This window comes from Phocoena phocoena, chromosome 6 (assembly GCF_963924675.1).
Source record: "Phocoena phocoena chromosome 6, mPhoPho1.1, whole genome shotgun sequence".
NCBI classification, from domain to species: domain Eukaryota; kingdom Metazoa; phylum Chordata; class Mammalia; order Artiodactyla; family Phocoenidae; genus Phocoena; species Phocoena phocoena.
In genome coordinates, this window is record NC_089224.1 from 112,743,930 (window position 1) to 112,768,228 (window position 24,299).

The 24,299-nt window shown below is 66.2% G+C and overlaps 1 protein-coding gene across 3 annotated transcripts in view; it reads right to left on the reverse strand.

The window, feature by feature from the left end:
* Positions 1–394: 394 nt before the first annotated feature.
* Positions 395–24,299, reverse strand: part of RXRA (retinoid X receptor alpha) — a 95,784-nt gene continuing 71,879 nt past the window's right edge. For 2 of the 3 annotated variants that reach the window (XM_065879836.1, XM_065879835.1), the window contains 8 exons: positions 19,386–19,536; positions 18,777–18,956; positions 10,947–11,116; positions 7,719–7,848; positions 5,674–5,806; positions 4,015–4,106; positions 2,157–2,262; positions 395–545 (listed from right to left, as the gene is read on the reverse strand). In XM_065879836.1, coding sequence (XP_065735908.1) covers positions 398–545; positions 2,157–2,262; positions 4,015–4,106; positions 5,674–5,806; positions 7,719–7,848; positions 10,947–11,116; positions 18,777–18,956; positions 19,386–19,536 — 1,110 coding nt within the window. In that variant the 3' untranslated portion in view covers positions 395–397. Of the gene's footprint in view, positions 546–2,156; positions 2,263–4,014; positions 4,107–5,673; positions 5,807–7,718; positions 7,849–10,946; positions 11,117–18,776; positions 18,957–19,385; positions 19,578–24,299 lie in introns of all 3 variants that reach the window. The other variant, XM_065879837.1, reaches the window with a different exon arrangement.

Consider the following 24,299-nt stretch of genomic DNA (forward strand, 5'->3'; position numbering starts at 1 on the left):
GCCGGGCTGGCAGGTTGCCAGCACACACAGGAGGCAGAGGGATCCCTGCAAACAGAGGACCTCGCGACAACAAAACAGTGACGGAACAAAGCCACCCTCTGACCGCTGTAGCTCCGGGGGCGGGGGCCTGAGACCCCGTGAGCCGCCCGGGCTCCCCCGGGGCTCACACCAGTTCCTGCCACTCCGGCTGCCACACCAGCATGGCCACTGCCCGGTCCAGTCGAGTAGTACTGAAAATAACGAGGGTGGCAGCACATCTCAGGCTTAGCAGTGACAGGCCACGCCCCCAGGTCCAAACATCCAGGCAGAGGAGGGGCGGGGCAGGCTCGGCTGAGAAGAGCTGCTGGCAGCCGGGCGGAGCGGCCGGACCAGCGGGTGCGAAGAAACGGCCACGGGCCTAAGTCATTTGGTGCGGGGCTTCCAGCATCTCCATGAGGAAGGTGTCGATGGGCGTGTCCCCGATGAGTTTGAAGAAGAAGAGGTGTTCCAGGCACTTGAGGCCGATGGAGCGCAGGGCCGGCAGACGAAGCAGCAGCTTTGCAAACCTGCGGGACAGGAGCCACGTGAGGGGCGGGCGGGCCGTCCCCTCCCACCCTCCGTCCTGGCGCCCGGCGGCCCCCTGGGGAAGGGACCAGGCTCACAGCCCCATCCCCCTGAGGCTGTCACGGCAGGAGACCCCCAGGGTGGAGATCCAGGATGACGGTCCAGTGGCGAGACAGTGGCCGGGCTGGGGCAGGCTGAACAGGGTTTCGTGGGGAAGCTACGACACGTGAGCTTTCTCCAGTGCAAGAGGGAGCCACGGTAGGATTTTAAGCAGGAAGAAGGGCTCCGAGAAGAGATCTGAGTACCAGCAATGCCCCTGGCTGCAGGGGCGCCAAAGGTGGAGCCGCTCCTGAGCTGGGAGCAGGTCTGAGCACCAACAAGCCCTTCTCAGCAAGGACCAGCCTCCAGGGGGCCCCATGCCAGCGTCCAGCTTCCCCAGAAAGAGCTCGGCCAGAGGCACCTGATGCCCAGACAGGGCGGGTGGGAGAGAAGGCGGCTCCTCGGGCCGTGCCCACCCCCTGGAGAGTTTCTGGGGAGGACGCTGGGTGGGGGAGGAACACAGGAAGACTTTGGGAGCCTCTTGGAAAAGGGACACCAGGCTCCGTGGCCCGGCTGCCAAGGACAGTTGCCGTGGGGGGGTGACGGGGCCACGTGCCCCTCCAGTGACATCCACATCTGTCCCCCATGCCGTCCCCATCCCACGTGCTGCCTGGTCTCTCCACATGCCCCTCCAGGGGCCCCAGGGCCTCATTAATTATTAACAGTGTCTGTATTTCAGGGGGAAAAGCCCCGTGCTTGGCTGCAACACTACCCGCGTTTTAAAGGCAGAAACGCAGCTTAGAGGCTGGAACAGGGCCAGAGAACGAGCTGTTTTCTGCTGAGCTGGCGAGATGGGCTAGGGCGGGAAGCCAGGAAAAACAGGCGGGCCTGCCACCCCTCCTCTCATCCTCCTCCGGGAAGTTTCACTCTAAACCAAACCAGATGAGGCTGTGAGCAAGACAGTTAACCCTGTGTGGCCCGTGCGTGCCAGTCGGCGGGGCGGCCAGCGGGACAGGGAGGGGGTAGAATCAGGACAACAGACTTGGAGTGCTGTGAAGCCACTGATGCTTCCCCTTCCCCTGGACACCCACGGCACGCCCGGCACTGTGGACCCAGAAAGGAGACAATTCCAGCCCTTCCGGGGCCCACAGTCGGCCAGGAGAGACGGGCAGGTCTGCAGACCACGGCCATCTACTCTGCACACGCTTATAAACCACGTACTATGTGCTGGCGTCCTTCCCTGCTAGGGGTGAGCACGCCAGGCCCCTACCTCTAGCGGTTCCCTTTGGCAGGCGGAGGAAAGCACTGACTTCGTTCACGTGCTTTACAGCGACAAGCACCTACTGTGTGCCCGCGCTGGGCCCATCTTTTTGGTGGAGCTACAAGGAAGCGTGAGAGCGTGCCCGCTGAGGCCGGGAGAGCGCCTCAATCCCCCACTGCCCTGGGCGAAGGCAGGGTGTCGCCTTCTAATTCACAAGAGTGTCTGAAGGGCTGGTGGTGGGGTCCTGCCCTGGGCAGGGGGTCTGCAAAGAGACCCCGAGGTCCGTCCAGGCAGAGGCTGGGCCGAGGCTCACCTTCCTGGCTGCTCGGGGTACTTGTGTTTGCAGTACGCCTCCAGGGACGCGTAGACCTTCTCGCGAAGCGCCTCCACCTCGGCCGGGTTTGAGAGCCCCTTGGAGTCTGTGAGGGAGCAGGGGCCGCGGGTAAGAGCCCTGCCCGGGGAACCTGCCCCAGGGACCGAGAGCCCCGACTCAGACGAGGCTGCTCGAGCCCTGGCCCTGCCGCTTGCTTGCTGGCCACTTGACCTTGGGCCAGTCCCCTGACCTCCTGCCATTCAGCCCCATCTGTACAGTGGGATGGGCCTGCCCCCGGGGGCGGCTCCTGGTTACCAGGGCAACCGGGTGGACTCCAGAGGCCTCTGCTGCGTTGGGTCTCAGCCCCTTGGAGCCAGATGAAGGCTCCAAACCCTCTTGTACCTGAAAGAGCCAGACCCACGCTATGGGGGGCCCTGAAGCCATCCTGAGCCCTGGGACCCTGGCGGCAGGGGCCCAGTCTGGAAGGCTCTGCCTGTGGACGGAGATACCCGGGACCAGGGTCGCCCAAACCCCCAGGGCCCAGGGGTGAGGCTTAGAAGCACGGGCCGCCCCGGCTCATCTTCGTGAGCCGTCACAGGCCTCTCTCTGAGGCACCGAGAGCCCCCCGGCCGGGCAAAGCTTTGCTAATAAGCCCCCTGTGCTTTTTTTATCTCCTGAAGTTACCCAGCAAGCTGACAGTGGACGAGCCTCTCTCTCTCTCTCTCTCCCCACTGCCCCCGGACAGCAGCCACCACTGGGCATCTGGATTTGGGCTCACACAGCCCTGAGTCTGGCCCCAGCCAGGTCAGGCATGGTCCGTCCTAGTGGCTCAGAGGGCAGAGGTTAGAGCCTCCCTGCTGCTGGTCTGAAGCTGACGCAGCCTCCGGGGGCTCAGCCACGGAACAGGACTGCTGTCGGTTGGCCCGTGAGCCCCAGACCAGGGGGTCCCACACCGGCCCTGCCCTGGCTGGCTGATGTCCCAGTAGGAGCACTGCGGTCCAGTGTGAATGCCCTGGTGGCTCGGGGTCCTGGGCACCTTGGGAACATGCCAGGCTCCGCTGCAACTGGGCTCCCCCAGGCCCTGGGGCTCTGCCAGCTCTGGACATCTCCCTTCTGTCCCCAGCAACCCCACGCCTGGGCCCCAACAGGTGAACCAGAGCCAGGAGCCAAGCCACGCACGACTTCAATGGGGATCCCGCCAGGCAGGGCCGAGACACGTGGCTCAGCCTCCCATGCCGGCAGGGTCACGGGCTCGAGCACAAAGCTGGGGAACACACGTCCCTGGCAACGGGCTGTCCCCCACGAGCGGACTCCATCTCCACCCCAGCCCGGCCCTCAGCACTGGAGCCGGTGGAGGGCAAGGAGTCAGGGCCCGTGACCCCTAGGGCCGTCCCATCCTCCCACCGCCTGGTCAGCTCCCTGCACCTCCCCCTAGAAGCCCTCAGCAGCCCCAAGCCTGTCCCCGGTGTCCCCGTCCACCCCCCAAAACATCCGGGCTCCAGAACTCCGGCAGCAGAAGCGCGCGAAGAGGCCGTCTCCTCTGGAGCCCAGGATGCCGGTGCGAGTGGGGCCTCGCTTTGGACACAGCGCCCAAAGGCCCGGCCAGAGGCCTCACGGAACCGCAGAGGATGAGCTCGGCTGCGCAAGCCTTGCCCGACCTTCACGAGGGCCTTGGGAAGAAGGTGGCATGGCTGTGCCCCCATCGTAAGAGAGACACCGAGGCTCGGAGAAGGGGCAGGTCGCCGACGCTGCAGCGCCCGTGAGCAGTGGGGCTGGGCTGAGAGCCCGGGGACTCTAGTCCCCCAGGCGGGCTGACACCCAGGCCTGGACAGCAGGTGAAACGGCAGGAAGGCAGTACCGGGGTTGAAGAGGACGATGGCGCGCAGGCAGCCCAGCTCCGTCTTGTCCATCTGCATGTCCCGCATCTTGGACACCAGCTCCGTCAGCACCCTGCGGGGGAAGCAGGCAAATGCCGACGTCCCAAGTCAGACCACGACCCTCACAGGACCCGCCAGGAACCCCAAAGCGCTCGGGAGGCCCGCTGTGGGCCTGGAGGGCAGCTGAGAAGAGCCAGGAGACCGGGGGAGCTGCCCAGCCTGTCCCACCCCGCCCCGGGGGCGCCATGCCTCTTCCTCGAGAAGGTCTGCGAATGGGATTTTATCCTGGGGGGCCAGAGACTAAAGAGGAACCTCGTGACAGCCGGGGCGAGCCAAGGCCCCGCACGTCCAGGGCAAAGCCCACTGCCACACGTCCCCACGGGGATGCAGACCAGACACGGCGGCCTGAGCACCGCATTCCTGCCGCTCCCCGGAGTCCGCCCGCAGGAAGGCATTTCCCCAGCTCCTGGGCTTCCTGGCTCCTTCCTTGCAGCCGGAGCAGGTTCCGTCCCACTTCCCGACACCAGCCACTTATTACATTCCCATCACCGTCACCTCTCTAGCAGCTGGAACCACAGAACTGTCAGCTGGGTGCGTGACTGGGGCTGCACTTCTAAACATGCCCCCAGAGGGACGTGCTCTCCAAAGAAGCCGTCTGTGGGCAATAAACCCCGTGCTCCACGGCCCCTTTTGGTGGCACTTCTGTACACGAGCTCGTTAAAGGCCCTGAAACGTCCTGTGGCAAAGACACATCCCTACACTGTCTAAACACCAGTGCTTGCCCACAGTACGTGGTGCCCCTCTGTTCTCCCTGAGCTGTCCCACGGGGCAGCAGGGCTCCCACATTTATCCCCGGGGGGCTACAGGAGGGGCTTCTGCTGCTCCCCTCTAACTTCAAGGCTCCTGTACTCGGGGGCTCGCCTGGGACCCCTCCCACCACCATCCCCACCCCCCACGCCCTGCCACCCGCTCCTTCCCACTCACCACTCCTGTACCACGCCCCCCACACCCGAGGGACCCTAGGACGCCCCTCCCCAGCCCTTCCCACTCTGGCTGGCTGAGCTGACACCCAGGTCCCCAGGTCCCCAGGTCCTCCGGGCTCTTAGGCAAGGCCCAGAGACAGGAATGAGTAGCTCCTGTCCGCCCTGCCTGGTGTAGCACAGGTGGGCCATGATTCTGGAGGCACTTGAACGGAGCCCCCCGCCCACCACCCAGCACTGGCCCCCTGGCTGCGTGCCGAGGGGCAGAGAGCGGTGTCTCCACCGGGGACACGCCAGAAGCAGCGCTGAGATGCAGCCGGGCACCCGGGGACAGGGTGCGCGCGGGCTCACAGGCGCTGCGATGCTTTTAGTCTCAGCTCGTAAGAGTCTCCGCCGCACCCGACGTGACAGCGCCACGGAACAGCATCTACGGCACAGTCTCCCTTTGCATTAAAAATAGGGCAGCTTTCCTTCCCACGGGCAGGACTTGAAAACATACTTGGAGAAGAGTAAACCAGAAACGTCAGCTGCGGCTGTCGGGTGTCCCCGGAGGGATTTTAACCTCAGTCCTTGCACATCTCTGTATCTCCACAAGTATAACCCTCGTGAACAGGACAAAGGCCAAGCAGGTCAGGGCCGTGGGCTGGGCTGGGCCCCCACCTGTCAAAGATGGCGCCCACCCCCGCGCTGTGGGCGCTATTGCGGTGGACATGCAGCCCGGTGGCCAGGAGGATGCCGTCCTTCACGGCTATGGAGCGGTGGGAGAAGGAGGCGATGAGCAGCTCGTTCCAGCCTGCGGCGGGGAGAACACACGGTCACTGCTGTCTCCAGACCCCCGGGCCGCCCTGCCCCCGACCCCCGTTGGACCCCCCCAGAGGCAGCTCTCACCCTCCCAAGCCACGGTTCCCAAAGTGGGCTCCATGAAACCCCGAGCCCACGACCGTTCCACAGAAAGGAAGTTCCCAAGCATGGACGTTTGGGGGATGCCTCTACAGTGCGTGCAGTAAAGGCCCTGAGAAGTCCTGCACAGAGCATGTCCTGTAGCGTAGTTTAACCCAGGCTCCCCAACTAGGGTGCCAGGGAAGTCTCTCTCTGCAAGTGCCAGACACTTGTGCCACGGAGCACAAGGGAGCTCCCAGGACCCCCTCCAGGCGGCCCCGGAGCAGCTGCCGCCAGTCTGGCCCCCCACGGCAAACTCCCAGAGACTGACATTTTGTGGATGCCACAAAACAGTAAATTATTGAGCTGAAACAAGGTGTGTTTAGAGCCAAAGGCCAACTCGCCGCTCTGTCTACGTGAGGCCCTGGCGCACCCAGAGTAGGTGCAAGGGCTACAAAGAGGGATGGAAACGATTCTGTGAGCAAGTGTTTCAATGACCCTATGAACCGAACAGCATGAATCATCCCACAAGACTGTCACTAGTGACCGTCACAGCCACCACTCCTGAGTGCCCTGAAGGTTCTGGGCTGGTGGCTGCCAGTATCACAAGGATCATCCCATTGAATCCGGATTCAACCCTACAAAGCAAGTATTGGCCCCGTTTATTATACAGAGGAAAATTGAGGCCCGGGGAGAGGAAGGGGCTGCCTGGTCAGTGAATCAGAATGCCCTCCAACCCCTGGCCCCAGACTTTCCCAATCCCTACGGGTCTGACGGCTCTGGGTGTTGGGTTTTGTGCCCCGGAGTGAAAACTCCTTTGGGCACGGGCTCTCCCCGCCCCCAGGTTCAGCGCGAGGGACACCCCGCTGGCCAAACACCAGGGCCGAGGACCAGAGCTCTGCGAGGGGCCAGACCAGCCCCCCAGCGCCTGCCCTACCTGCCCCTCTGCGATCACTCTGCCTCTCTCCCTCCCATCCCCCACTGAGGCCCGCCCAGCCCCTTCCTACCTCTGACCCTGCTGCCACCTGTCCTCCTGCCCCAAGAGTGGGCCCAGTAGGCGCTGGGCTGGCCCGATGCTCCCGTGGCCCCCAGCACAGGCCCGGAGCACGCAGGTCAGCAGGGGAACACCGCAGGGCCCAGTGCGCATGTATGGACCGGTGGGGCGGGGCTCCCGCCCAGCACCTCCCAGCTGGCCTGTCCCTACTGTCTCTCTGGCAGGAGCTTTGCGCCAAGGACCCCAGTGTCCCAGCAGAAACCGGCTTCCACGCGGCAAGGCCGTCATGCCCACTTTCCAGATGAGAGAACGGCCTGGAGGGCGGGCGGCTGCCTCGTCGGGACTCCAAAGCTGCCGCTCCCATCCCCCGCCCCGCCCGCCCCCGGGCCCCAGGATCTCCCTCACCACCTGTTCGGCCGTGGGGTGTGTTCTGAGCACCGAGCGAGCTGTTTTTGCACCAGCTTCGCGCATCGCAAGCCCAGCCTGGGAAAGGGGCTGCGGCCTGAGTCGGGGGAGAAGGCAGAACACACAGACCCCCAAGGGCAGCCCTTGCTGGACATGCTCACCCCTCCCTCTCCACAGGTCCCCCAGACGGCCCGTCACCCCTCTGAAGGCCACCAGGAGAGACCCCAAACTGAATCCTTCCTTATGAGGGAGGGGAGGAAAACCCAGGCTGCGGTGGGCAGTGCTGGAGCAGAAGCCCCGGCCCGTGCCCCCTTCCCCTGCGGCCCCACACAGCAGCAGGAAGGCCGCGTCCCACCCGCGGGGCCCCAGAGCCCCCGCCCCTCTCCTGTCCACGCCTGCCCAGCCCCCGCCAGGCCCGGCCACTCACCTGCCCGCAGCAGGATGACCTGGTCGTCCAGGGGCAGCTCGGAGAAGTGCGGGATCCGCTTGGCCCACTCCACCAGGGTGAAGAGCTGTTTGTCAGCCGCTTGGCAGATGTTGGTGACAGGGTCATTGGGCTGGGGGAAGGGGCGCCGCGGTGAGCACCGAGCAGAGAACGCGGCCCCAGACCAGGCCCCGCCACACGCCTTACCCGGCAGCGGCGGCTCAGTAACGCCCCCAGTGACACCCACGTCCTATACCCCAGAACCTGCTAATGTGCCACCTTACCCGACAAAGGGAACTCTGCAGATGCGGCCGAGTTAAGGGTTTTGAGATGGGAGGTTACCCTGGAAGAAGTGGGTGGGCCCAGTGCCATCACGAGGGTCCCTACTGGAGGGGGGAGGAGGTCAGAGCAGAGAGAAGGCGTGAGGACGGAGGCCGAGGTCGAGGAGGGAAGACGCTGCCGGCCCCGAAGCCGGAGGAAGGGCCGGGAGCAGAGGAACGCGGGCAGCTCCGGAGCGGGGACAGGCCGGGCAGCAGCTTCTCCCCGAGAAGGGCCAGCCCTGCCGATGCCCTGACTTGGCCCAGGGACACTGAGCTCAGACGTCTGACCTCAAGAAGCATAAGATACTAAACTCTGTGCTGTCTTAGGCATTTGATGTGCGGTCACTTGTCCTAGCAGCCACAGGGAGGACACCGTGCTACGACCCACTCAGTCCCCACCGCAGCCCCGGGGGCTGGGGCCGGGTGACCCCGTGTCACAGGCCGGACTAAGGGGTGGCACACAGAGAGGGTACATCAGAGGCCCCTCCAGAAAGCTCTAGCCAGGAGGGGACGCCCCGGTCATTCTCAGAGACGAGGAAACCTGGGCGGTCTCAGTGGTACCCTGCTGCTCCCGGCTCCAGCCTGTGGGGCTCGGGTGGAGAACCCTCTGGGCCCGGAGACGGGGGGACCGAGGCCCGTGCACGGGATGTGGAAACCCCTCATTCCAGAAACCATGACGGTCAGGCAGCCACACGGGGGAGGCCCCCTCGGAAGAGCTTCCCCTGACAGAAACCATCCGCCCTCCAGTGACGTAGCCTAAACAACCCAGCCCCGTGAAGGGCCTGCTGAGGGCTCTCGTGGGAGGCCCGGTGACAAACCGGCACCGAGGCCACCAGGGTGGACAGAGCCAGGCGTGCAGAAAGGGGACCTGGGACCCCGGGAGAGGCGGCAGCCGGGGAGCGTGGCCAGTTGGTCCGCGGACCTCAGGGGGAAGGGGCAGACAGGCACCAGCCGCTGGGCGCCCCCGCCTCCACCTGCTCTGCAACAAACCTCCCAGGAGCGTCAGCCAGAAGTCCACACACTCGCTGGGCCCCGGACACCACGTGCCCAGGATACCCTGCGGGCATCGCCCACCCCATCACGTCTGATGGACAGCGGTAGCCACGGGCACTCACACGAGCGAAGAAACACCCAGCAGCTAGCGTGCCAGAGGCCGGGGCCAGGTTCTCGCCGGAGCCACTGCGGCCAGGCTGCACTCCCCGGGGACCGTGCTCCTTGCCCTTCCACGCCACAGGGCAGCCCCTCGAGGTGAGAGCGCAAGCCTGATGGTGGGGGGCATGGGGGAGCCATGCAGGGGGAAGCGGGGGGCGTGGGGAAGACCCGAGGAGAGCCCCAGGGGTCGGGCCTTCTCCCTGGGCACCGGCCAACAGCCCCCTCCGAGCCCTCAAGGGGCCCAAAGCAGGCCCGGGGCACAGGCCGTCACCCTGAGCCACTCCCGGGCAGGCCGGGGCCTTGTAGGTGAGCACAGTCACGCCTAGAGCTGGGGGCGACGTCTGCCTGCACAGTGGGTGCAGGACTAGGCCTGGGGGGCTGCCCTGGGGGAGGGGCCTCCAGCTCTGCCCTGCTCCGTCCCGCAGGGTGGTCTCCAGCGAGTACTTGACTTCTCCGAGCCTGGATTCCCGCTCAGAGACAAAACAGGCCTCGTTCAGCGGCAGTTTCTGGAGCTCCAGCCCGTGCCTGAGAGGACGGGACCTTCCCTGTCCTAGGAGGTGACAGCGGGATCCCCAGGCAGAGGCCCGAGGCTGCCGCAGGGCAGAGAGTTGTCGCCGGTGTCGAGAGAAGGGGCCTAACGAGCCGTCCCCAGAGGGGGGGACCCAGGCCAGCCCAGCGCAAGCTGCAACACGAGGGCAGACCCTCTGCCCGGCCGGCCCGCCTGCCTGTCCCCTAGATCCCCCTCCGCCTGCTCTGAATTCGTGGAGAGAGAAGACGGCAGATTTGTTTTCTTCCCAATAACGTCCTTACTTGACAAAATTAAAAGCTGGCAGCCCAGGACTTCTCTTTCGGGGTTTCGACTCAGTCGTGAAGCCCTCCCCACCCCGCACTGGGACCGGAGACGGGGCGTGGGGTCGGGCCGGACCACAGACCAGACGGACTGCTGAGTATCGCAGCCGACGGGAGTCATTCTACGAGAGGCCGAGAGGCGGCACGCCCAGGAGAGGGCCCGCCTTCCCTGGCACGCAGCCGAAGCGGGCGTCTCAGAGGGGCCGTGGTCCTGGGGCATCACAGTGCGGGGCAGCAGGGCGGCCTGCGACCCCCCACAGATGAGACGGGACCCTCACACTCGGAGATGGGGGTGGGGGCCACGTGAGAGCACCTACGGGCAGGGCAGGGTCCTGTGGAACAGCCTGATGGCAAGGATGGAGAATTAACCCACCGCACACGCTGCGGCGTGGCCCCCACGTGCTAGGGGCCGTGAAGAGTAACATCAGGGGCTCTGAGCCCACAGGACAGGGGCACCAGTGGGGTCAAGAGAGAAAGGGGCTCCGCGAGGAAGTGACACCTCTCTGAGGCTGAAGCCCGAGGAGGAACAGAGGGAGCGGCACACGCAAAGGCCCCGGGGTTGGGGATAGGGAGCTGGGCAGGTGTGTCCGGTGCCGTCCGGGCCACCGTGAGCCAGGGAGACCTCAGGGCAGGCCACAGGGCTGTGATCCCACCCTGACCACACACGGGAGACATAGACGTAGTCTGGACCTAACGCTGCCCGCAAACCTGGGGCAGACAAAGAACCCCTGAAACCCGGCTGGACGATGGGCCAGAGACAACACGAAGCTTGAAGGTTACCATCAAGTCCTGGGCTTTGAGAAGAACAACCAAAACCCCACCCACCCGACTGGGGACATTACAGAGGGGGTCTCCCTCCCAGGAGCGCGCCGGGGCCACAGTCCCCAGAGCAGGGCGGGTGTGCACTCACCGAGCTGGGGTTCAGCCCCACGTTTGCCTCCACGTACGTCTCGGTCTTGGGTTCGACGGCCAGCTCGGCCTCCAGGATCTTCTCCACCGGCATGTCCTCGTTGGCGCTGCTCGTGGACTCCACCTCGTTCTCAGCCCGGTCCTTGCCCCGCTGCCGTTCCTCCTGAACAGCTGAGGCACGGGGAGGCTTCCAGTCAGCCCGCAGCTCCCGCGGCAGCCCCTCCGCCGCCAGGGCCCGAGCAGCGCGCCCACAAGCTGGCCGGGGCCGGGGAGCAGGATGCTGCTGAGAGCCGGCCAGACTGCGGCCCCCTTCTCTGCCCCAAGCCTGGCCTCCTGGAGGCTGTGCGCTCTGAGAACAGAACACGCTGCCTCTCATTAATTCATTCACCCAGGACCCGCCCAGGGCCAGGGCAGATGGGACCCAGCTCTCAGGACACTGACAGTTCAACAGGGATCTCAACGTGGAGTGAGAAGGGCTTTGATGGGCTACGGACTGAGGCAAAGCCAGGAAGGCTTCCCGGAAAAAGTGACAATGAAATTGAAGGAACGGGAAAAATAGGGAGAGCAATTCAGGCAGGAGAGGTAGCGCGTGTCAAGGTCTAGAACCGGAGCACAAATGCTGCTGATGAAAGGGCCTCTCACGTCAGCGAGGGAGCAGAACGAGGGGTGCAACGGTGGGGAGCGTGGCCGAAACAGGGTCCAATGTGCCCCAGGAAAAGGATGGGGTGAGACGCAGATCTCTGAGAGTCCCTTTCTGCTGCGGGGAGGAGAGGGGCTGGAGGAGAGCACAAGCCGGGTCAAACCCAGGCTTGAGACGGGACAGCCCGGGCCGGCCGGGCAGGTGCGGGGGTCCAGCACGAGGGTAGAACCTGAGCAGACGCTGCAGTCGGGGCAGCCTAGTTTCTGGGAACCCAGGGAGAGAAGCTGATGGGAAGAGGCGGAGAGGGAACGGTTCATTCCAACACATCCCCGCGGAGACCCAGGTGGGAGGGAAGGCCGAGGGGACCAGGCACCCCACGGCTGGGCGTTCACAGACCCTCGACTTCACAGCCCGTGCAGCTCCAGCCGCCCTTTCCCAAGACGGGCCGAGACCTCCCCGAGGTCACCCAGCAGGCCCAAGGCGACGCTGAACCAGAGCCAGGCTGTGGACCCCACCCAGAGCCCCGCAAAGACACAAGAAGGCTCCCGGGGGCTTCTGCAGCGCCCTCTGCTGACCCTCACACCCCCACTTCCTCTGCTGGGGACACCAAGAGCCCTGGACCCAGGGAAAGGAGGCCTGGCGGGGTGGGAGAGGCTGCCCACACAGCACCAGCACGGGGGAGCCCCTGGGCGTATTGGGCCTGTGCCTCCCCAGGGACGCGCCAGATGCCACTAAGCGAGGGCCGCGGCACCAGGACGGGGCCCACCACCGCCGCCGGCCGCCCTCCCTTGGTCCTGCTCTGCTGAGCCAGAGCAGATGTCCAGACGTCCCCCGACACTCCCAGGGCGCCCACGGCCTCCTCAGGACCAGCTCCTCAGCCCCCACCCCACACAAGGCTTCCTGGGGCCCCTGGAGACCCCAAGGCAGAGCAGGAGCTTATGCGAGGCGACTTCCCGAGGGCTGCAGTGAAACTTCTCACACACTCCCAGCCCCACCGAGGGGAAGGCCCTGCACGCAGCCCCCAGCATGGAGCCTTCCGGAAGCCGGGAGGGTGCGGCCCCTCGGGGGACTACCCACGTGCCATCACCCCTCTGGGCCTCAGTCGAGGCTTACCGTCCCCTGCAGGAAGTCTGGACCGGGCAAAACACAGTGCCCTGTTCCCGCAGACGCCGCTGTCACGGGACTGCCCCCCACCCCGCGTACCTCCAGACCCACCTGCCTTGCCCAGCTCCGGGGCCCGAGCTCAGGGCTGCCTCACCCCGGGCCCTCTCACCCTTGGCCTCGGGTGGGTCTTGTAAACGCAGGGAACCAGCAGGAGGGAGGAGGGGGTCCGTGGCTCTGGTGCCCGCCCTGCCCGGCCACGGTTCTCAGCGGCCACTTCCTCCTCAGGCCACAGCTCTAGGGGCTCTGCCGGCCCACCCCCGCTCCGTCCTCCAAGCCTGGGGGTGTGAGGGCTCCCCTCTCTTGCTCCCTGGGGGTCCCCCGGGCCCGTGCGATTCTTGGAACACCGCCCACAGCTCTGCAATAGTCCACGTGGACCCCTCTCCAACACGCCGGCCCCGCCAACGACCATTCAGACCCTCTCCGGGCCGCGGGGCTCCCTGAGGGCCGGCCCTGCATCCTTCCCGCATCCACAAATGGCTATTTATGGATGGCCCCTGCCAGGGGCTGCGCTCTCCGAGACGCAAACGCTGACTCGAGTGAGAGATTTTCCATCCGTGTGGCGAGACTCGGGACAGAGGGCTGGCCCATGCTTCAGATCCACCAGCTGGGCCCTGGAGCCAGGCGGGAGTCAGAGCTTTTGCAAGCCTGGTGTTTCTGGAAAGTCTGACAGCCGGTGGGGCTGGGTGGGGAGCTCAAGCTGGCCGGCCTGGCTCTGGCCCCTTCCGACACAGCGGATGCTGGGCTGGAGCAGGGCACCTCCTCGTGTCGCCGTCTGCTACGAGGGGATGGGATCACAGACCAGAAGAGTGGACCCGGTGGGTGGCAGCCACACAGGCTGATCTGGACCAGCATCCGGAGTGATGGGGACCCTGGCAGGCCGGTGTCCCTGAGACCCTGAGGGTGGGGGTCCCCAGGGTCTGTCCTCCGAACAGAACCCTAAATCCTCAGAGCTGGGACACAGCTGAGAGGCACGTTTGAGCAGGTGGGGAAACAGGCCCAGAGCACCAAAGGGGTGCGGCTGAGCCCTCAGGAGAACAGGCGGCTTAAAGCTACAGGCTCTGGAATCAGACGCTGCTCTGCCCCAGCTGCTGTGTGGCCCCGGGCGAGTCCCTAGCCTCTCAGTGCCCCAGCTTCCCCGGCCACAGAGTGACGAGGTCGGCACCGGCCTCCAGGCTGGATCCGCAGGAGGCACCCTCGGGACACTTGCGGCTTCGTTCCCGCGCATGGCCCCCATGATGCGGCCCAGTTAAGGGGCTCTCCTCCCCTTCCAGACGGGACAGGGTGGCAGGTGGGGGTCCCTCAGCACTTGCCTCCTACGTGGGGGCGTCCGGAATTAATTAGCGAGCGCTCTGTGAAGCGCTCTGAAGCCATGAAGGGCTGGGCCGCTCTGAGCAGCATCGTTACAAATGTTATTGTTTTATTTAAACACGGGGGGTGGGGGGGGCAGGGGGAGGGGCTGGGGATTCATGCTTTGCCAGCTCGACCACCTCTTAGACGTGGCTGTGTTTGACTTATGTCCGCTGGCGCCGGGAAGCCTCGGGTGGGAGGCGTCGGCCAAGACAGGGCCTCGTTATCCTCCCAGCCCCGAGCCACGGGCAGAGGGGCCGGCACGGGGAGGGGACGCTGCCGGGAGGGCAGAGGAGGCCGGGCCCCCATGCCGGGGATCCCCAGGGAAGCCCCCGGGGCCGACCCTCCCCCAGCAGCCGAGCACACGCCTGGGAGGGACACTCAACGCCCAGCATAAGCGGGGTCCCCGGCGTCAGGAGACAGCTGGTGCCGGACGTCCCGGGGAGCAGCAGCCCACAGCCAGGGTGGGACCCCCGCCCCGTGACCTGCACAGTGCCCACTGCCGCCCTCCGGCTCCTGGGGCCGGGCAGGAAGCCGCGAGGTGGGAGGGGTGTCTGGGCGGGGTGGGGGTGGGGGGACCACAGGCCTGCCACCTCCTTTGCTTTGGCACCGCCGGCGGCTGGGCCCTTCCTCCATCCCCTGTATGGCCCCCGGGGCAGGCAGGGCTGCACTTCTCCAAGGGCTCTGGCCCGGCTGCCTCTTCTCAAGGCCGGCGGGGCATGTCCCTGTCAGAGGTCCCAGGGCTAGTTATGTCCCTCGAGCTCGGAGGACACATCCCTCCTTCCCTCAGGGGGCTCAACCCAGGACAAGCCGCCTGCACACAAGAATGATCACGTGCGACATACACGGGCACGCACACGGCTTCACACACACGCACACACGCTGCGGCCCCCACTCTCTGACCCCCCCAGCCGCCAGGCGCGGGGCTGGCACCCGCCACGTTCCCCCCAACAGGCCCTTCGGGGAGCCTGCCGACACCCCCATGCACCGCGTGGAAACTGAGGCTCGGAGAGTCAAGGCCACGCGCCCCACCTGCACAGGGAGGCGGGGGAACCAGCGCGGGCCTCTCCGCAGCCGCTGCGGGGCCACGCACGCGTCAGGCACTGCCGTTTCCACACCCCAGTCCCTCGGAGGCAGAGGACGGGGTGCAGGAAGGAAATGGGGAGAGGCCTTCCTCAGAGAGGAAGAAGGAAGCAGAGGCGGGGCAGCGGGTGACCCTCCAGCCTGCTGCTGTCAGGTCTCCCCCGTTCAGACGGGAGCACAGCCAGGCCCCCGAGCCCCGCAGCTGCACGCCCAGGGGACAGGCCCGGGCTCAGCCTGGGGAGGGCCGGCCCGCGGGGCAACTCCCACCTGGGCCCCACCAACCCCGGAATGCTGCGGAACGAGCCCCCAGGGGCTGCGTGTGTGCGCACGCCCCTGTCGTTGCCCGACACGAGACGCCGTGGGCCTGCCGCGTCCCTCCTTACCGGCGCGGGGGCAGGGTGCCCGTCGGCCCTCCCTGCGGTCGGCCGGTCCAGGGGCCAGCCCCAAGCCTGTGCCCCACCTGCCCCAGGGGTGTGATCACAAGCCTCTCCCAGGCGTCGTGCGGCACCGAGGCCGGTCAGCATGGCCGCCCGTGTGGGGCTGGCACCTAGGAGGGCTCAGGCCGGCCCTGGGGGCGGACAAGCCACATCCTGTGTGCTCCCGGCCAAGGCTGGGGTGGCACTCCAGGCCCCCGTCCCCCTGGGCCCCACTGTGCCCCAACTCGTGCTGCCACCAGCCCTGCCACCGCCAGGGAGCCCTCCTGGCGGGGGTCGCCCGAGGACAGCAGAGAGGAAGGAGGCTGCCTCAGGTCCAAGCCCCCTGCAGGGCCGGCACTGAGGCTGCGCCGGGTCCACCCGTCACTCCTCCCGAGAGTGAGGCAGTGGGCCGGGCCCCGCAGGCGACGGGAAGCACGACGACGGGCACTGCCACCCACGCCAGGACAGAGCCTCCTCCCGTGGCCCCAGGGCTCGCGGGCCGCAGGGCGGCCGGCGGCGGTGAGGAGAGTTTTATGTTGTGTTGGGAACAGGAGAGGGCGGTGTAGGAGGGTCCTGACCGCCTGCTTGTGACTTATAAATCCAGCAAGAGGCAAGGGGGTGGGGGTGGGGGGTCCTGATGGGATCAGGTATTTATCTGATGGCCCATAAATCAGGTGTGCCTCTGGATCGCGCCCAGCGCTCCAGATTTATGCACCAGACGAGAGATGGGCGGCGCGGCTCCGGCCCAGGCAGACGCGAGCAGCCCGGCCCCGCCAGTGTGGCCCTGAGACCTCCGCGAGCGCCCCTCCCCCCCACGCACCCCGTTTCTCTACCCGGGAGGTGCGGGAACAGCGTCACAGCACCACGGCTGAGAGTGTGTGCGACAAGGACAGGGCCCCCAAAGAGGCTCCGCACACGGCAGGCGCTCCTAACAGCCCCCGGTGAGCACAGGGTAGGGGTCAGACCCGGTGCCTCCCCAGCCCCGAGCCTGCAGCTCCACTGGGACAGGAGAGGGGTGTCATCCACTCTCCCCCAGGCCTTGGGGGAACAGGCAGCTGGGGTCTGCCCAAGGCTCATAGGTGGACAGGCTGAGGGGGCCTTCGGAGGGGGTCAGCGTTTCCGGGAAAGCCCTGGGGACCCGTGGACGGTCACTCTCTGGGGCCCCACAGTGCACCACATCCACTGAGTTTCTCGGCCTCGGCGTGCGCTGACCCCGGCAGCTGGGCACGGGGTCTGCCAAACACCCTTCCACTCTTCTGGCGTCAGCTGGACATCTGCCCACCCAAGCCTTGCCCGATGTCCACGGCTGGGCCAGGGGCCCACTCTGGGCTCCCACAGTGCCCTGGGCTTCCCCTAAGGCAGCACTGATCACACCTGGGGGGCCCTGCCTGGCTGTCCGACGGTCACTGTGAATGGACGGGTGCCCATGGCTTGCTGCTGTGTGCCCAGCGCCCGGCGTGGTACCAGGCACCAGGGGTGGCCAGCTCAGCAAGCGAGTGACCTCACTCTATACTGTGGTGCCCACAAGGGAGCCCCGAGCCGCAGCTGCATGTCAGGGCCCCACCTCCCCTCGGCACACTGGCACCTGCCCTCTGGCCAGGCTCCACATCTGGATGCAGTCTGATCTGCTGCCCACCACACGCTTGCCCCCTGCCCAAGTTTCCATCCTTCAGGAACCACGCTGCGCTCACCACCTCCAGGAAGTCCACCCTGACTACAAAGGGTGGCCAGAGGAACCGGGGCTGGGCACAGGCCTCCCCCAGCCAGGCACGTGCTTCCTCTGCCCTCTTGCTGGTCTAAAGGAATAGATCTGCACTGGAAGCCAGAGGCCCAGGCTCCAGCCCGACATGTGACCTTGGACAAGCCCTGGACCCTCTGGGCCTCAGCTTCTCCACCCACACAAAGAAGGGTGGGCCAAGGTCTCCATGGAACACGTACCCTGATCAGGAAGGCCCGGAGCCCAGGCCGGCCCCTCGCTCATGCTGAAGCCCAGGAGGCACCCCGCCCCTCACCAGCGGCTACCACCGAGCCCCAGCACATCACTGCACAGGCAGCCTCGCGGCCTCAAGGAGCAAATCCCGCGGGACCGCATGGCCCAGCTGAGGTTTCGGTTTCTCAGCAAGAACAAGTGGGGCTGAAGAGATAAACAAGTGAAAGGAGATGAAAACTGCAGTCCCCACGAGAGAACAGTCCTGGGTGGTGAGACGCCAGCCCAAGACCCTGACAGGAGCCGGTGGGAAGAAGGTGGAAAAACACAAGCCACGCGTGGACCATGGGAACAGCCGCAGCGGAGAAGGGATCCCAGACAGCGCCTCCTAAACCCACGAGGCCCCAGGCACGAGACACTCAAGCAGAGACGCAGACCAAAACTGCGAGAAGCCACCCAGAATACAGGAGCCACCAAACCTGCGCTGGACGGCAAAGGGCTACGAGGAGCCACCCTGGGCTCGGGCCCAGGTCTGGCTGGACAACTTGACAATCTCAGCGACCTCAGGGAAGCGGCCTTCCCTGCTACACGCCCCCACCCGCCCCTAATAAACGTCACAACCCAAGGCCGAGAGACCCGCAGCCCGAGTCCCTCTGCTGGGAGGACGTGGGGTCGCAAGGTACCCCGGCCAGATCTGTAGGAGGAAGCACAGCCCAGGGCCAGCTGGCATCCAGCAGGCTTGGGAATGTCCCGATGGTCTCTGGAGTTCCCTGCCCCACCCCCGACCCGGGTCTCCTCGACCAGCCCCTACTGAGCAGCAGGAACAAGGCTCCAGGACCCACACGCACGCCTCCCCGGGCTCACTCATTCAGCGCCCGCATCTCCCACCCCCAGCCTTGGCTCCCGCTGCTTCTGCCTCTGCCTCTCCCAGAGCCCAGGCACTCGGCCGGGCTCACTATGACCTTGAAGAGGCTCTGATCAATGTCTGTGCCCAGCGGGGCTGGGAGCCGCCAGCAGGCAGGACCGAGAGTGTCTCTTCCGTAATCCCAGAGCCTAGCACACGGCAGGTACCCAGGAAAGAGCCGGTAAGTGAGCTCACAGCCTCCGAAGATGTGCTGCCAACAGAGCAGCAGCCGCCGCCTCTGGAGGGAGTGAGCACCCCGTCATCAGAGGTATGCAAAGGAGGTCCGCGCAACCGCCAAGTCCAGAGCCACACCCTGTGCTCCGAGAAGGGAGAGGGCCAGCACCACCTACCTTCGCGTTTCATGCCCATGGCCAGGCACTTCTGGTAGCGGCAGTACTGGCACCGGTTCCGCTGCCGCTTGTCAATCAGGCAGTCTTTGTTGTCCCGGCAGGTGTAGGTCAGGTCCTTGCGCACCGTCCGCTTGAAGAAGCCCTTGCAGCCCTCGCAGCTGTACACCCCATAGTGCTTGCCTGCAGGTGGGGCGGCCGTGAGCAGCCTGCGGCCAACTGGCAGAAGGGGCTCGTCCCGCTGGAGTAAGGGAGCCAGCCTGGGAGCGCAGCAGGGCTGCATCCCGGCCCCGCCCAAGACCTGGACCCCGGCGTCCTCGCCGGCTCCGCGTCTGAGATGGCGGCCCGAGGAGGTCGGCCGTCCTGCCCCCGGGGCTGCCGGGCTCGGGAGTGGGACGTGAAGGGCCCTTCACCCGGGGCACAGCCCTGCTGCCCCCATGCCATCGTCACCACCACAGCTGCCTCGTCTCTGGAAGCCTCAAAGCCACGCTGCCGCTTACCATCTCCCGGACGTGGAAACACTAGAAGGTCCCGGGTGAGCGGCTCGGAGCTCCGAGCAGCCCCCTGTTGGCCGGGGGCCCTGCCGTCCCCACTGCGCCCTCGGCGGCTTACCTGAGGAGCGGTCCCCGCAGATAGCACAGATGTGCTTGGTGAAGGACGCCATGTTCCCTGAGGGGTGGGCCGGGACTTTGAGGACGCCGTTGAGGCCCAGCGGGGGCTTGATGTCCTCGCTGCTGCTGACGGGGTTCATGGGCGAGTTGAGCTGAGGGGGGGGAAGCCAGGGTCAGCCCTGGCAGGCTGCTGCTAGGCACCTGCTGCTGGGCCAGGAAGGTGCTACCACACACCCCCTTTACTGAGAGAGAAACTGAGGCTCGGAGAGGGGCCTTGCCCACCCCAAGCCACGCGGAGCGCAGGCGGGATGCCGGGCACTGCTTACTCAGCCAGGCCGGAGGAGGCCGTCCTGCCCTCAGGGCCCGACCCTCCCGCAGGACCCCAGGCTCGAAGGAGGACCCGCAATGCCCCTGCTCACACCCTCTGCCCCTCGCCCACCTAAATAAGAACTGCCTGCCATTCCTGGGCGCTCCCCCGACAGGACAGCGAGAGCGCTGGGACCCTCTGGTGAGGCAGGCGCTTTGGGGACTCCCAACCCATAGATGGGCACCGAAGCCTGGTCCCAGCAAGGAGGGAGGAGATCCAGGTTCCACCAGCAGGCCACACTGCCCCGGCCTCGGCAGGCAGGGTAGGGGTCTTGGATCGTGTGACCCAAGGAGAGAGGGAGGAGACAACATCCCTTACACACACACACACACACACACACACACACACACACACCCCTCCATCCCTCCCGCCATCCTGACACTGCTCCAGGAAGAAGGGTGGGAAACTCACCAGTCACCCTGGCAACAGCTGCTGCGGCTGCAATGACACAGCAGTTTTGGTTCCGCTGCGCCCACCCCAGCTCTCCCATCAGCGCCAAGGGCCCCGAGGTGCTTCCCGCCGCATCCTGCGCGCCACCCGGTCCCCACAGGCGCCAGGACGCCAGCTGGGCGGCCCCCCAGCACCCCGACTTCTGCAAACCCCTGACAAAGGCGGAAGTCAGGTCCTACGATGTCTCTGGATGGACAGCAGCTGCCACGCTGCCCCCTGGTAGCCCCAGGCTGGGCCCCTCCTGCACAAGGGAAGCTCACCCCCTTCCTTCCCCGTGGCCCCCAACCCCCTACTCCCATCCCCCTTTCTCACGGGACGGGAAGAGCCAGGTGCTCAAAGCACAAACCATCCCAAAGGCTGTTTCACACCAGCCCCAGCGCCGGCAGGGATTCTTCCAGCCCTGGACAGGTCTAGATTCTCCTGCTCAGGTGGGCTGTGGTTCTGTCAGGTCACGTAACCCCACGGGACTCGCGGGGGGCTGCAAGGAGGCCGGGAGGCCAGCCCCGGCCACCTGGGGCTGTCAAGATGCAGGAGGTGGGGCGAGAGGGCGTCCAGAGGACCCCACTGCACCCAAGAACACGTACCCCACACCTCCAACCGCCCCCGCAGGACCTGCAGGGTTCAGGAGCATCTCCCAGATGAGCCTCAACTAAGCAGGGGCGCCGACTGTTTGCTAAGGGCCACTATGCACGGCACCTGTCACGTGGAAAGCCCCTAGTGAGCAGGGAGAGCTGCCCTCCCCTTTCCAGAGTGGACACAGAGGTTCAGGGAGGTCAGGGGACCTGCAGAGAGCCCGTGGGTGCTAAGTGGCCGAGCAGGTGTGAGCTCAGGCCCCCGGGAGCCACAAGCGCTGAGGGACTCCCCGCATACTGCAGAAGGGACAACCGGGGCCCCAGGGGACGGGCCGGCCCAGAGCCGCTCGGTGATCCCATCCACCAGACCATCCACTGAGCATCCAGCCAGGCGCCCGAGGCCCCGAGGAGCACGCCCTGCCCAGCCTGCAGAGCTCGCCCACGGCCGTAGGCGGGACGGCCACAGCTCATCGTGGGATTCTGCCTCCTCTATTCCCTGTGTGACTGTAGGGAAATTATCTAATCGCTCTGGGCCTGACGCTCCTTGCGTAAAAACTGGAGAAAACTGAGTGCCTCCATCCCAGGGCTGCCATTGGGATAACGGAGCGATTCACGGGCAGCGCCAACAGCAGAGCTCATGAAGCCAGCCTGGGACGCAGCAGCCTCTGCATTAGCACTCGGGCTTCCGGGGGCCGCCGCTAGGCCAGCTGGGCCACGGACAATGGAAGGCGGCGTCCCAGGCAGAGGGTCCCCCCACCAACCCCGGAGCAGACGTCTGGAGGTGGGGAAACCAAAGGACTGTTGGGAAAAGGGCAGGAAATCCGTGCGGCCGGGAGTGGAGGTTCAGCAGGGGCCAGGGGCAGGCCTTGAGGGGCCACTGGGCGCGTGGGAGCAGCGGGCGCAGGCTGGAGGCTGGCACGAGGCCTCTTTCGGGCTGCGGGAGCCCGGCCGCGACTCCACGCGGCTCTGGATCCGCTAGGCGGCACCGAGGAGAGGAGCTCGGGCGTTTCCTCTTTCTGTGGTTGCTCAAACCATGCCGGGTGGGTAGGGGCCACCTGATCTCTCTCCCAGGCCCCCACGTGCCTGGTGGCGGGCTGATGGGCGCACTGCCCACCCACGGTACTTCCAAGCGCCTCCCCTAAGGAAACAAGCAGGCCGCAGCACCAGGGAAGCAGCTGCAGGCAGGATGGATGGAGCCGTCAGTCACGGTCAGTGTCGTGGCCAAGCTGGCTCCCAGGCCACACGCTGAGGGCATCCCTGCCCTCCCGGGCTCAGGCTTCCTTCCCGTGGGCACAGCAGTCAGCCCAGAGGCCCTGGGGAGCCCTAGGAGACCGTGCACGTGTGTGAAGATGTAGGCTGGTTGTAGCCCCATCCTCACCCTGGGCCTGGGGCCTCCACTTCCCTTCTCTGCCTCAACTGGTGGGTCCTGGCACGGCCGCCATGGCAAGGCTGAGGGGGACAGGGGTCGCCCTTCTCCCTCCCTAGCCCCAAGCTGGTGGGACTTGGACTGGTTCACAGCCCCCAGGACAGAGGCGCGGGGTGCCTTGTTCTGCCAGACACGCACACCTACCCACCGTGGGCTCCAAGCCCCCCCCCCCCGCACCTATGGGGGATGGCTCCCCTCCTGCACTCCGTCCCGTGTCCTAGGAGACCCGGGGCACCAACAGCCCCTTCTGGAGGCCAAAGACTCCCTGGCGTGCCCAGAATGGGGGTCCCATCCCATTTCCCCTTTCATATCCTTGGCAGGTATCTCAGTTCCCGCAGAGCCTACAGGACTTACTGAAATAACCACCCGGCTCCATCAGGGCCCCCCAGGCCTCCTCGCCGCCCCTCTCTTCCACGCCCACCGTGCCCTTCCTTCCCGGCCCATCACCTACGGTCAGGACAGGGTGGCAGGCCCTTGGCCCCGCTGGCCTCCGTCTGCCCATCAAGGCAGGTGGCGAACGCCATGAAGCACACGTGGCCTGCTGGACGCCCAGTCACAGAGGCCTCCCAGCCGTGGTGCCCACAGCGAGGACAGGCAGGGACCACGCAGGCCCTGCTCCAGGGAGGCTCGCCAGGCTGGTGAGGCCAGGAGACTGAGGCGCCCACACGTGCCAGGCCCTGTGGGCGGGCTCCGGGATGTGGTGGGGAATGCTCCCTGGGCTGATGGAGCCCCCGAACCCGGGCAGAGAGGCGGGGCAACCTGGCAACGGTACCTAAGGTCCGGCCTGGCCCTGCCCAGACCCACCCCCGCGCCGTTTCCATTTCCCTGCAGGGTGGGGTCGAGGAGGAGGCCCTCCCTGACAGCAGAAGTCAGAAAGCCTCACTGGTTCCAGCCCTGTGACTTTGCGGTTGTGGTTTTGAGGCAGGGTGTGGGGGCATGTCCCCCTCGAGCTCCACCCACACTTCCATGAATCTGGGGAACCCCAGGTTTCCAAGACAAACTGCTGAAGCCTAGAAGCTGAACTCAGGGCCCAGGGAAGGAGTTATGGGGGCAGGGGTGGAGGCAGGGGTCGGGGGGACTGAGGTCGCGCACGGGGCTCAGACCACGGCTAAGCGAACTGCGGCCTGCTCGACCTATGGAGGAACAGGCGGACGGCTGACCAGAAGGGCAGCCGTGAACGTCTGGGACACATGGGGTTTGTTCCCCACCCTCACCCCCTCCTAAGCTCCACTCCCGCCCTCACCCCCTCATCAGCCTCACGGGACCTGCGGCCCCTCGCTCACAAGCAACCTGCATTCAACAAGCACCCACCGTGTGCCAGGAACCTGGCTGTGTGCAAAGAACAACAGAGAACAGGTGGACGTGGCCCCAAACCGCCACTCGCCAGCACCGCCCACCCTTGCCCCCAGACGGGCTACCAGTGCCAGGGGGCACCGGCTCCCTCAAGGTTTGGGGGGCATCACTGCCACCCTCGGGCCCTGCCCCCGCACAGCCCTTGCTCCAGACTCCACAACCAGGCTCCTGCCGAACGCGTGTCCGCGGGGCGTGCAGGGCAGGCACCGGGCCCGGGGGCCAGCAAGGAGCCTCACGGGGCCCTCCCCGGGAGCCAGCAGGTGCCGCCTCTGTCCTGGTTCCCAGGGGACAGGGTGCAGGCCCAGCCCTCGTGTGCCCTCCCGTCGAGCAGCATCGTCAGGGTGTGGCGGCCATACGCTCACAAGAGCACGGCCGGGCCCAGGAAGGCAGCCAAGACCCCCGTGCCAACACCTCCGGCCTTCTGCCTGCTTCTGGTGACAGGTGACATGAGGGGCCACCTGAGGCCCGAGCTCCTCCGCACCCGTCCTCCAGGCACAAAGGGGCTAATGAGGTGGCCCCGGAAGAGCCAGCAAGACGCTCCACCCAGACCAGCTCTGGACAGGCCCAGCCGATGGAGCGGGGGAGGGCTGTCCTGCAGGCGGCGTGGCTCCGTGGACAGCGCGGAGCCCACGGGACACGCTGACACGACTAGCTGTGCAGCTCTGGGCCGTGGAGCCTGCACCCGAGTCCCTCTCTGGCCGCTGTCCTGCAACCCCGTGGAAACAGCTCCCAGAGCTTCCCCCACGG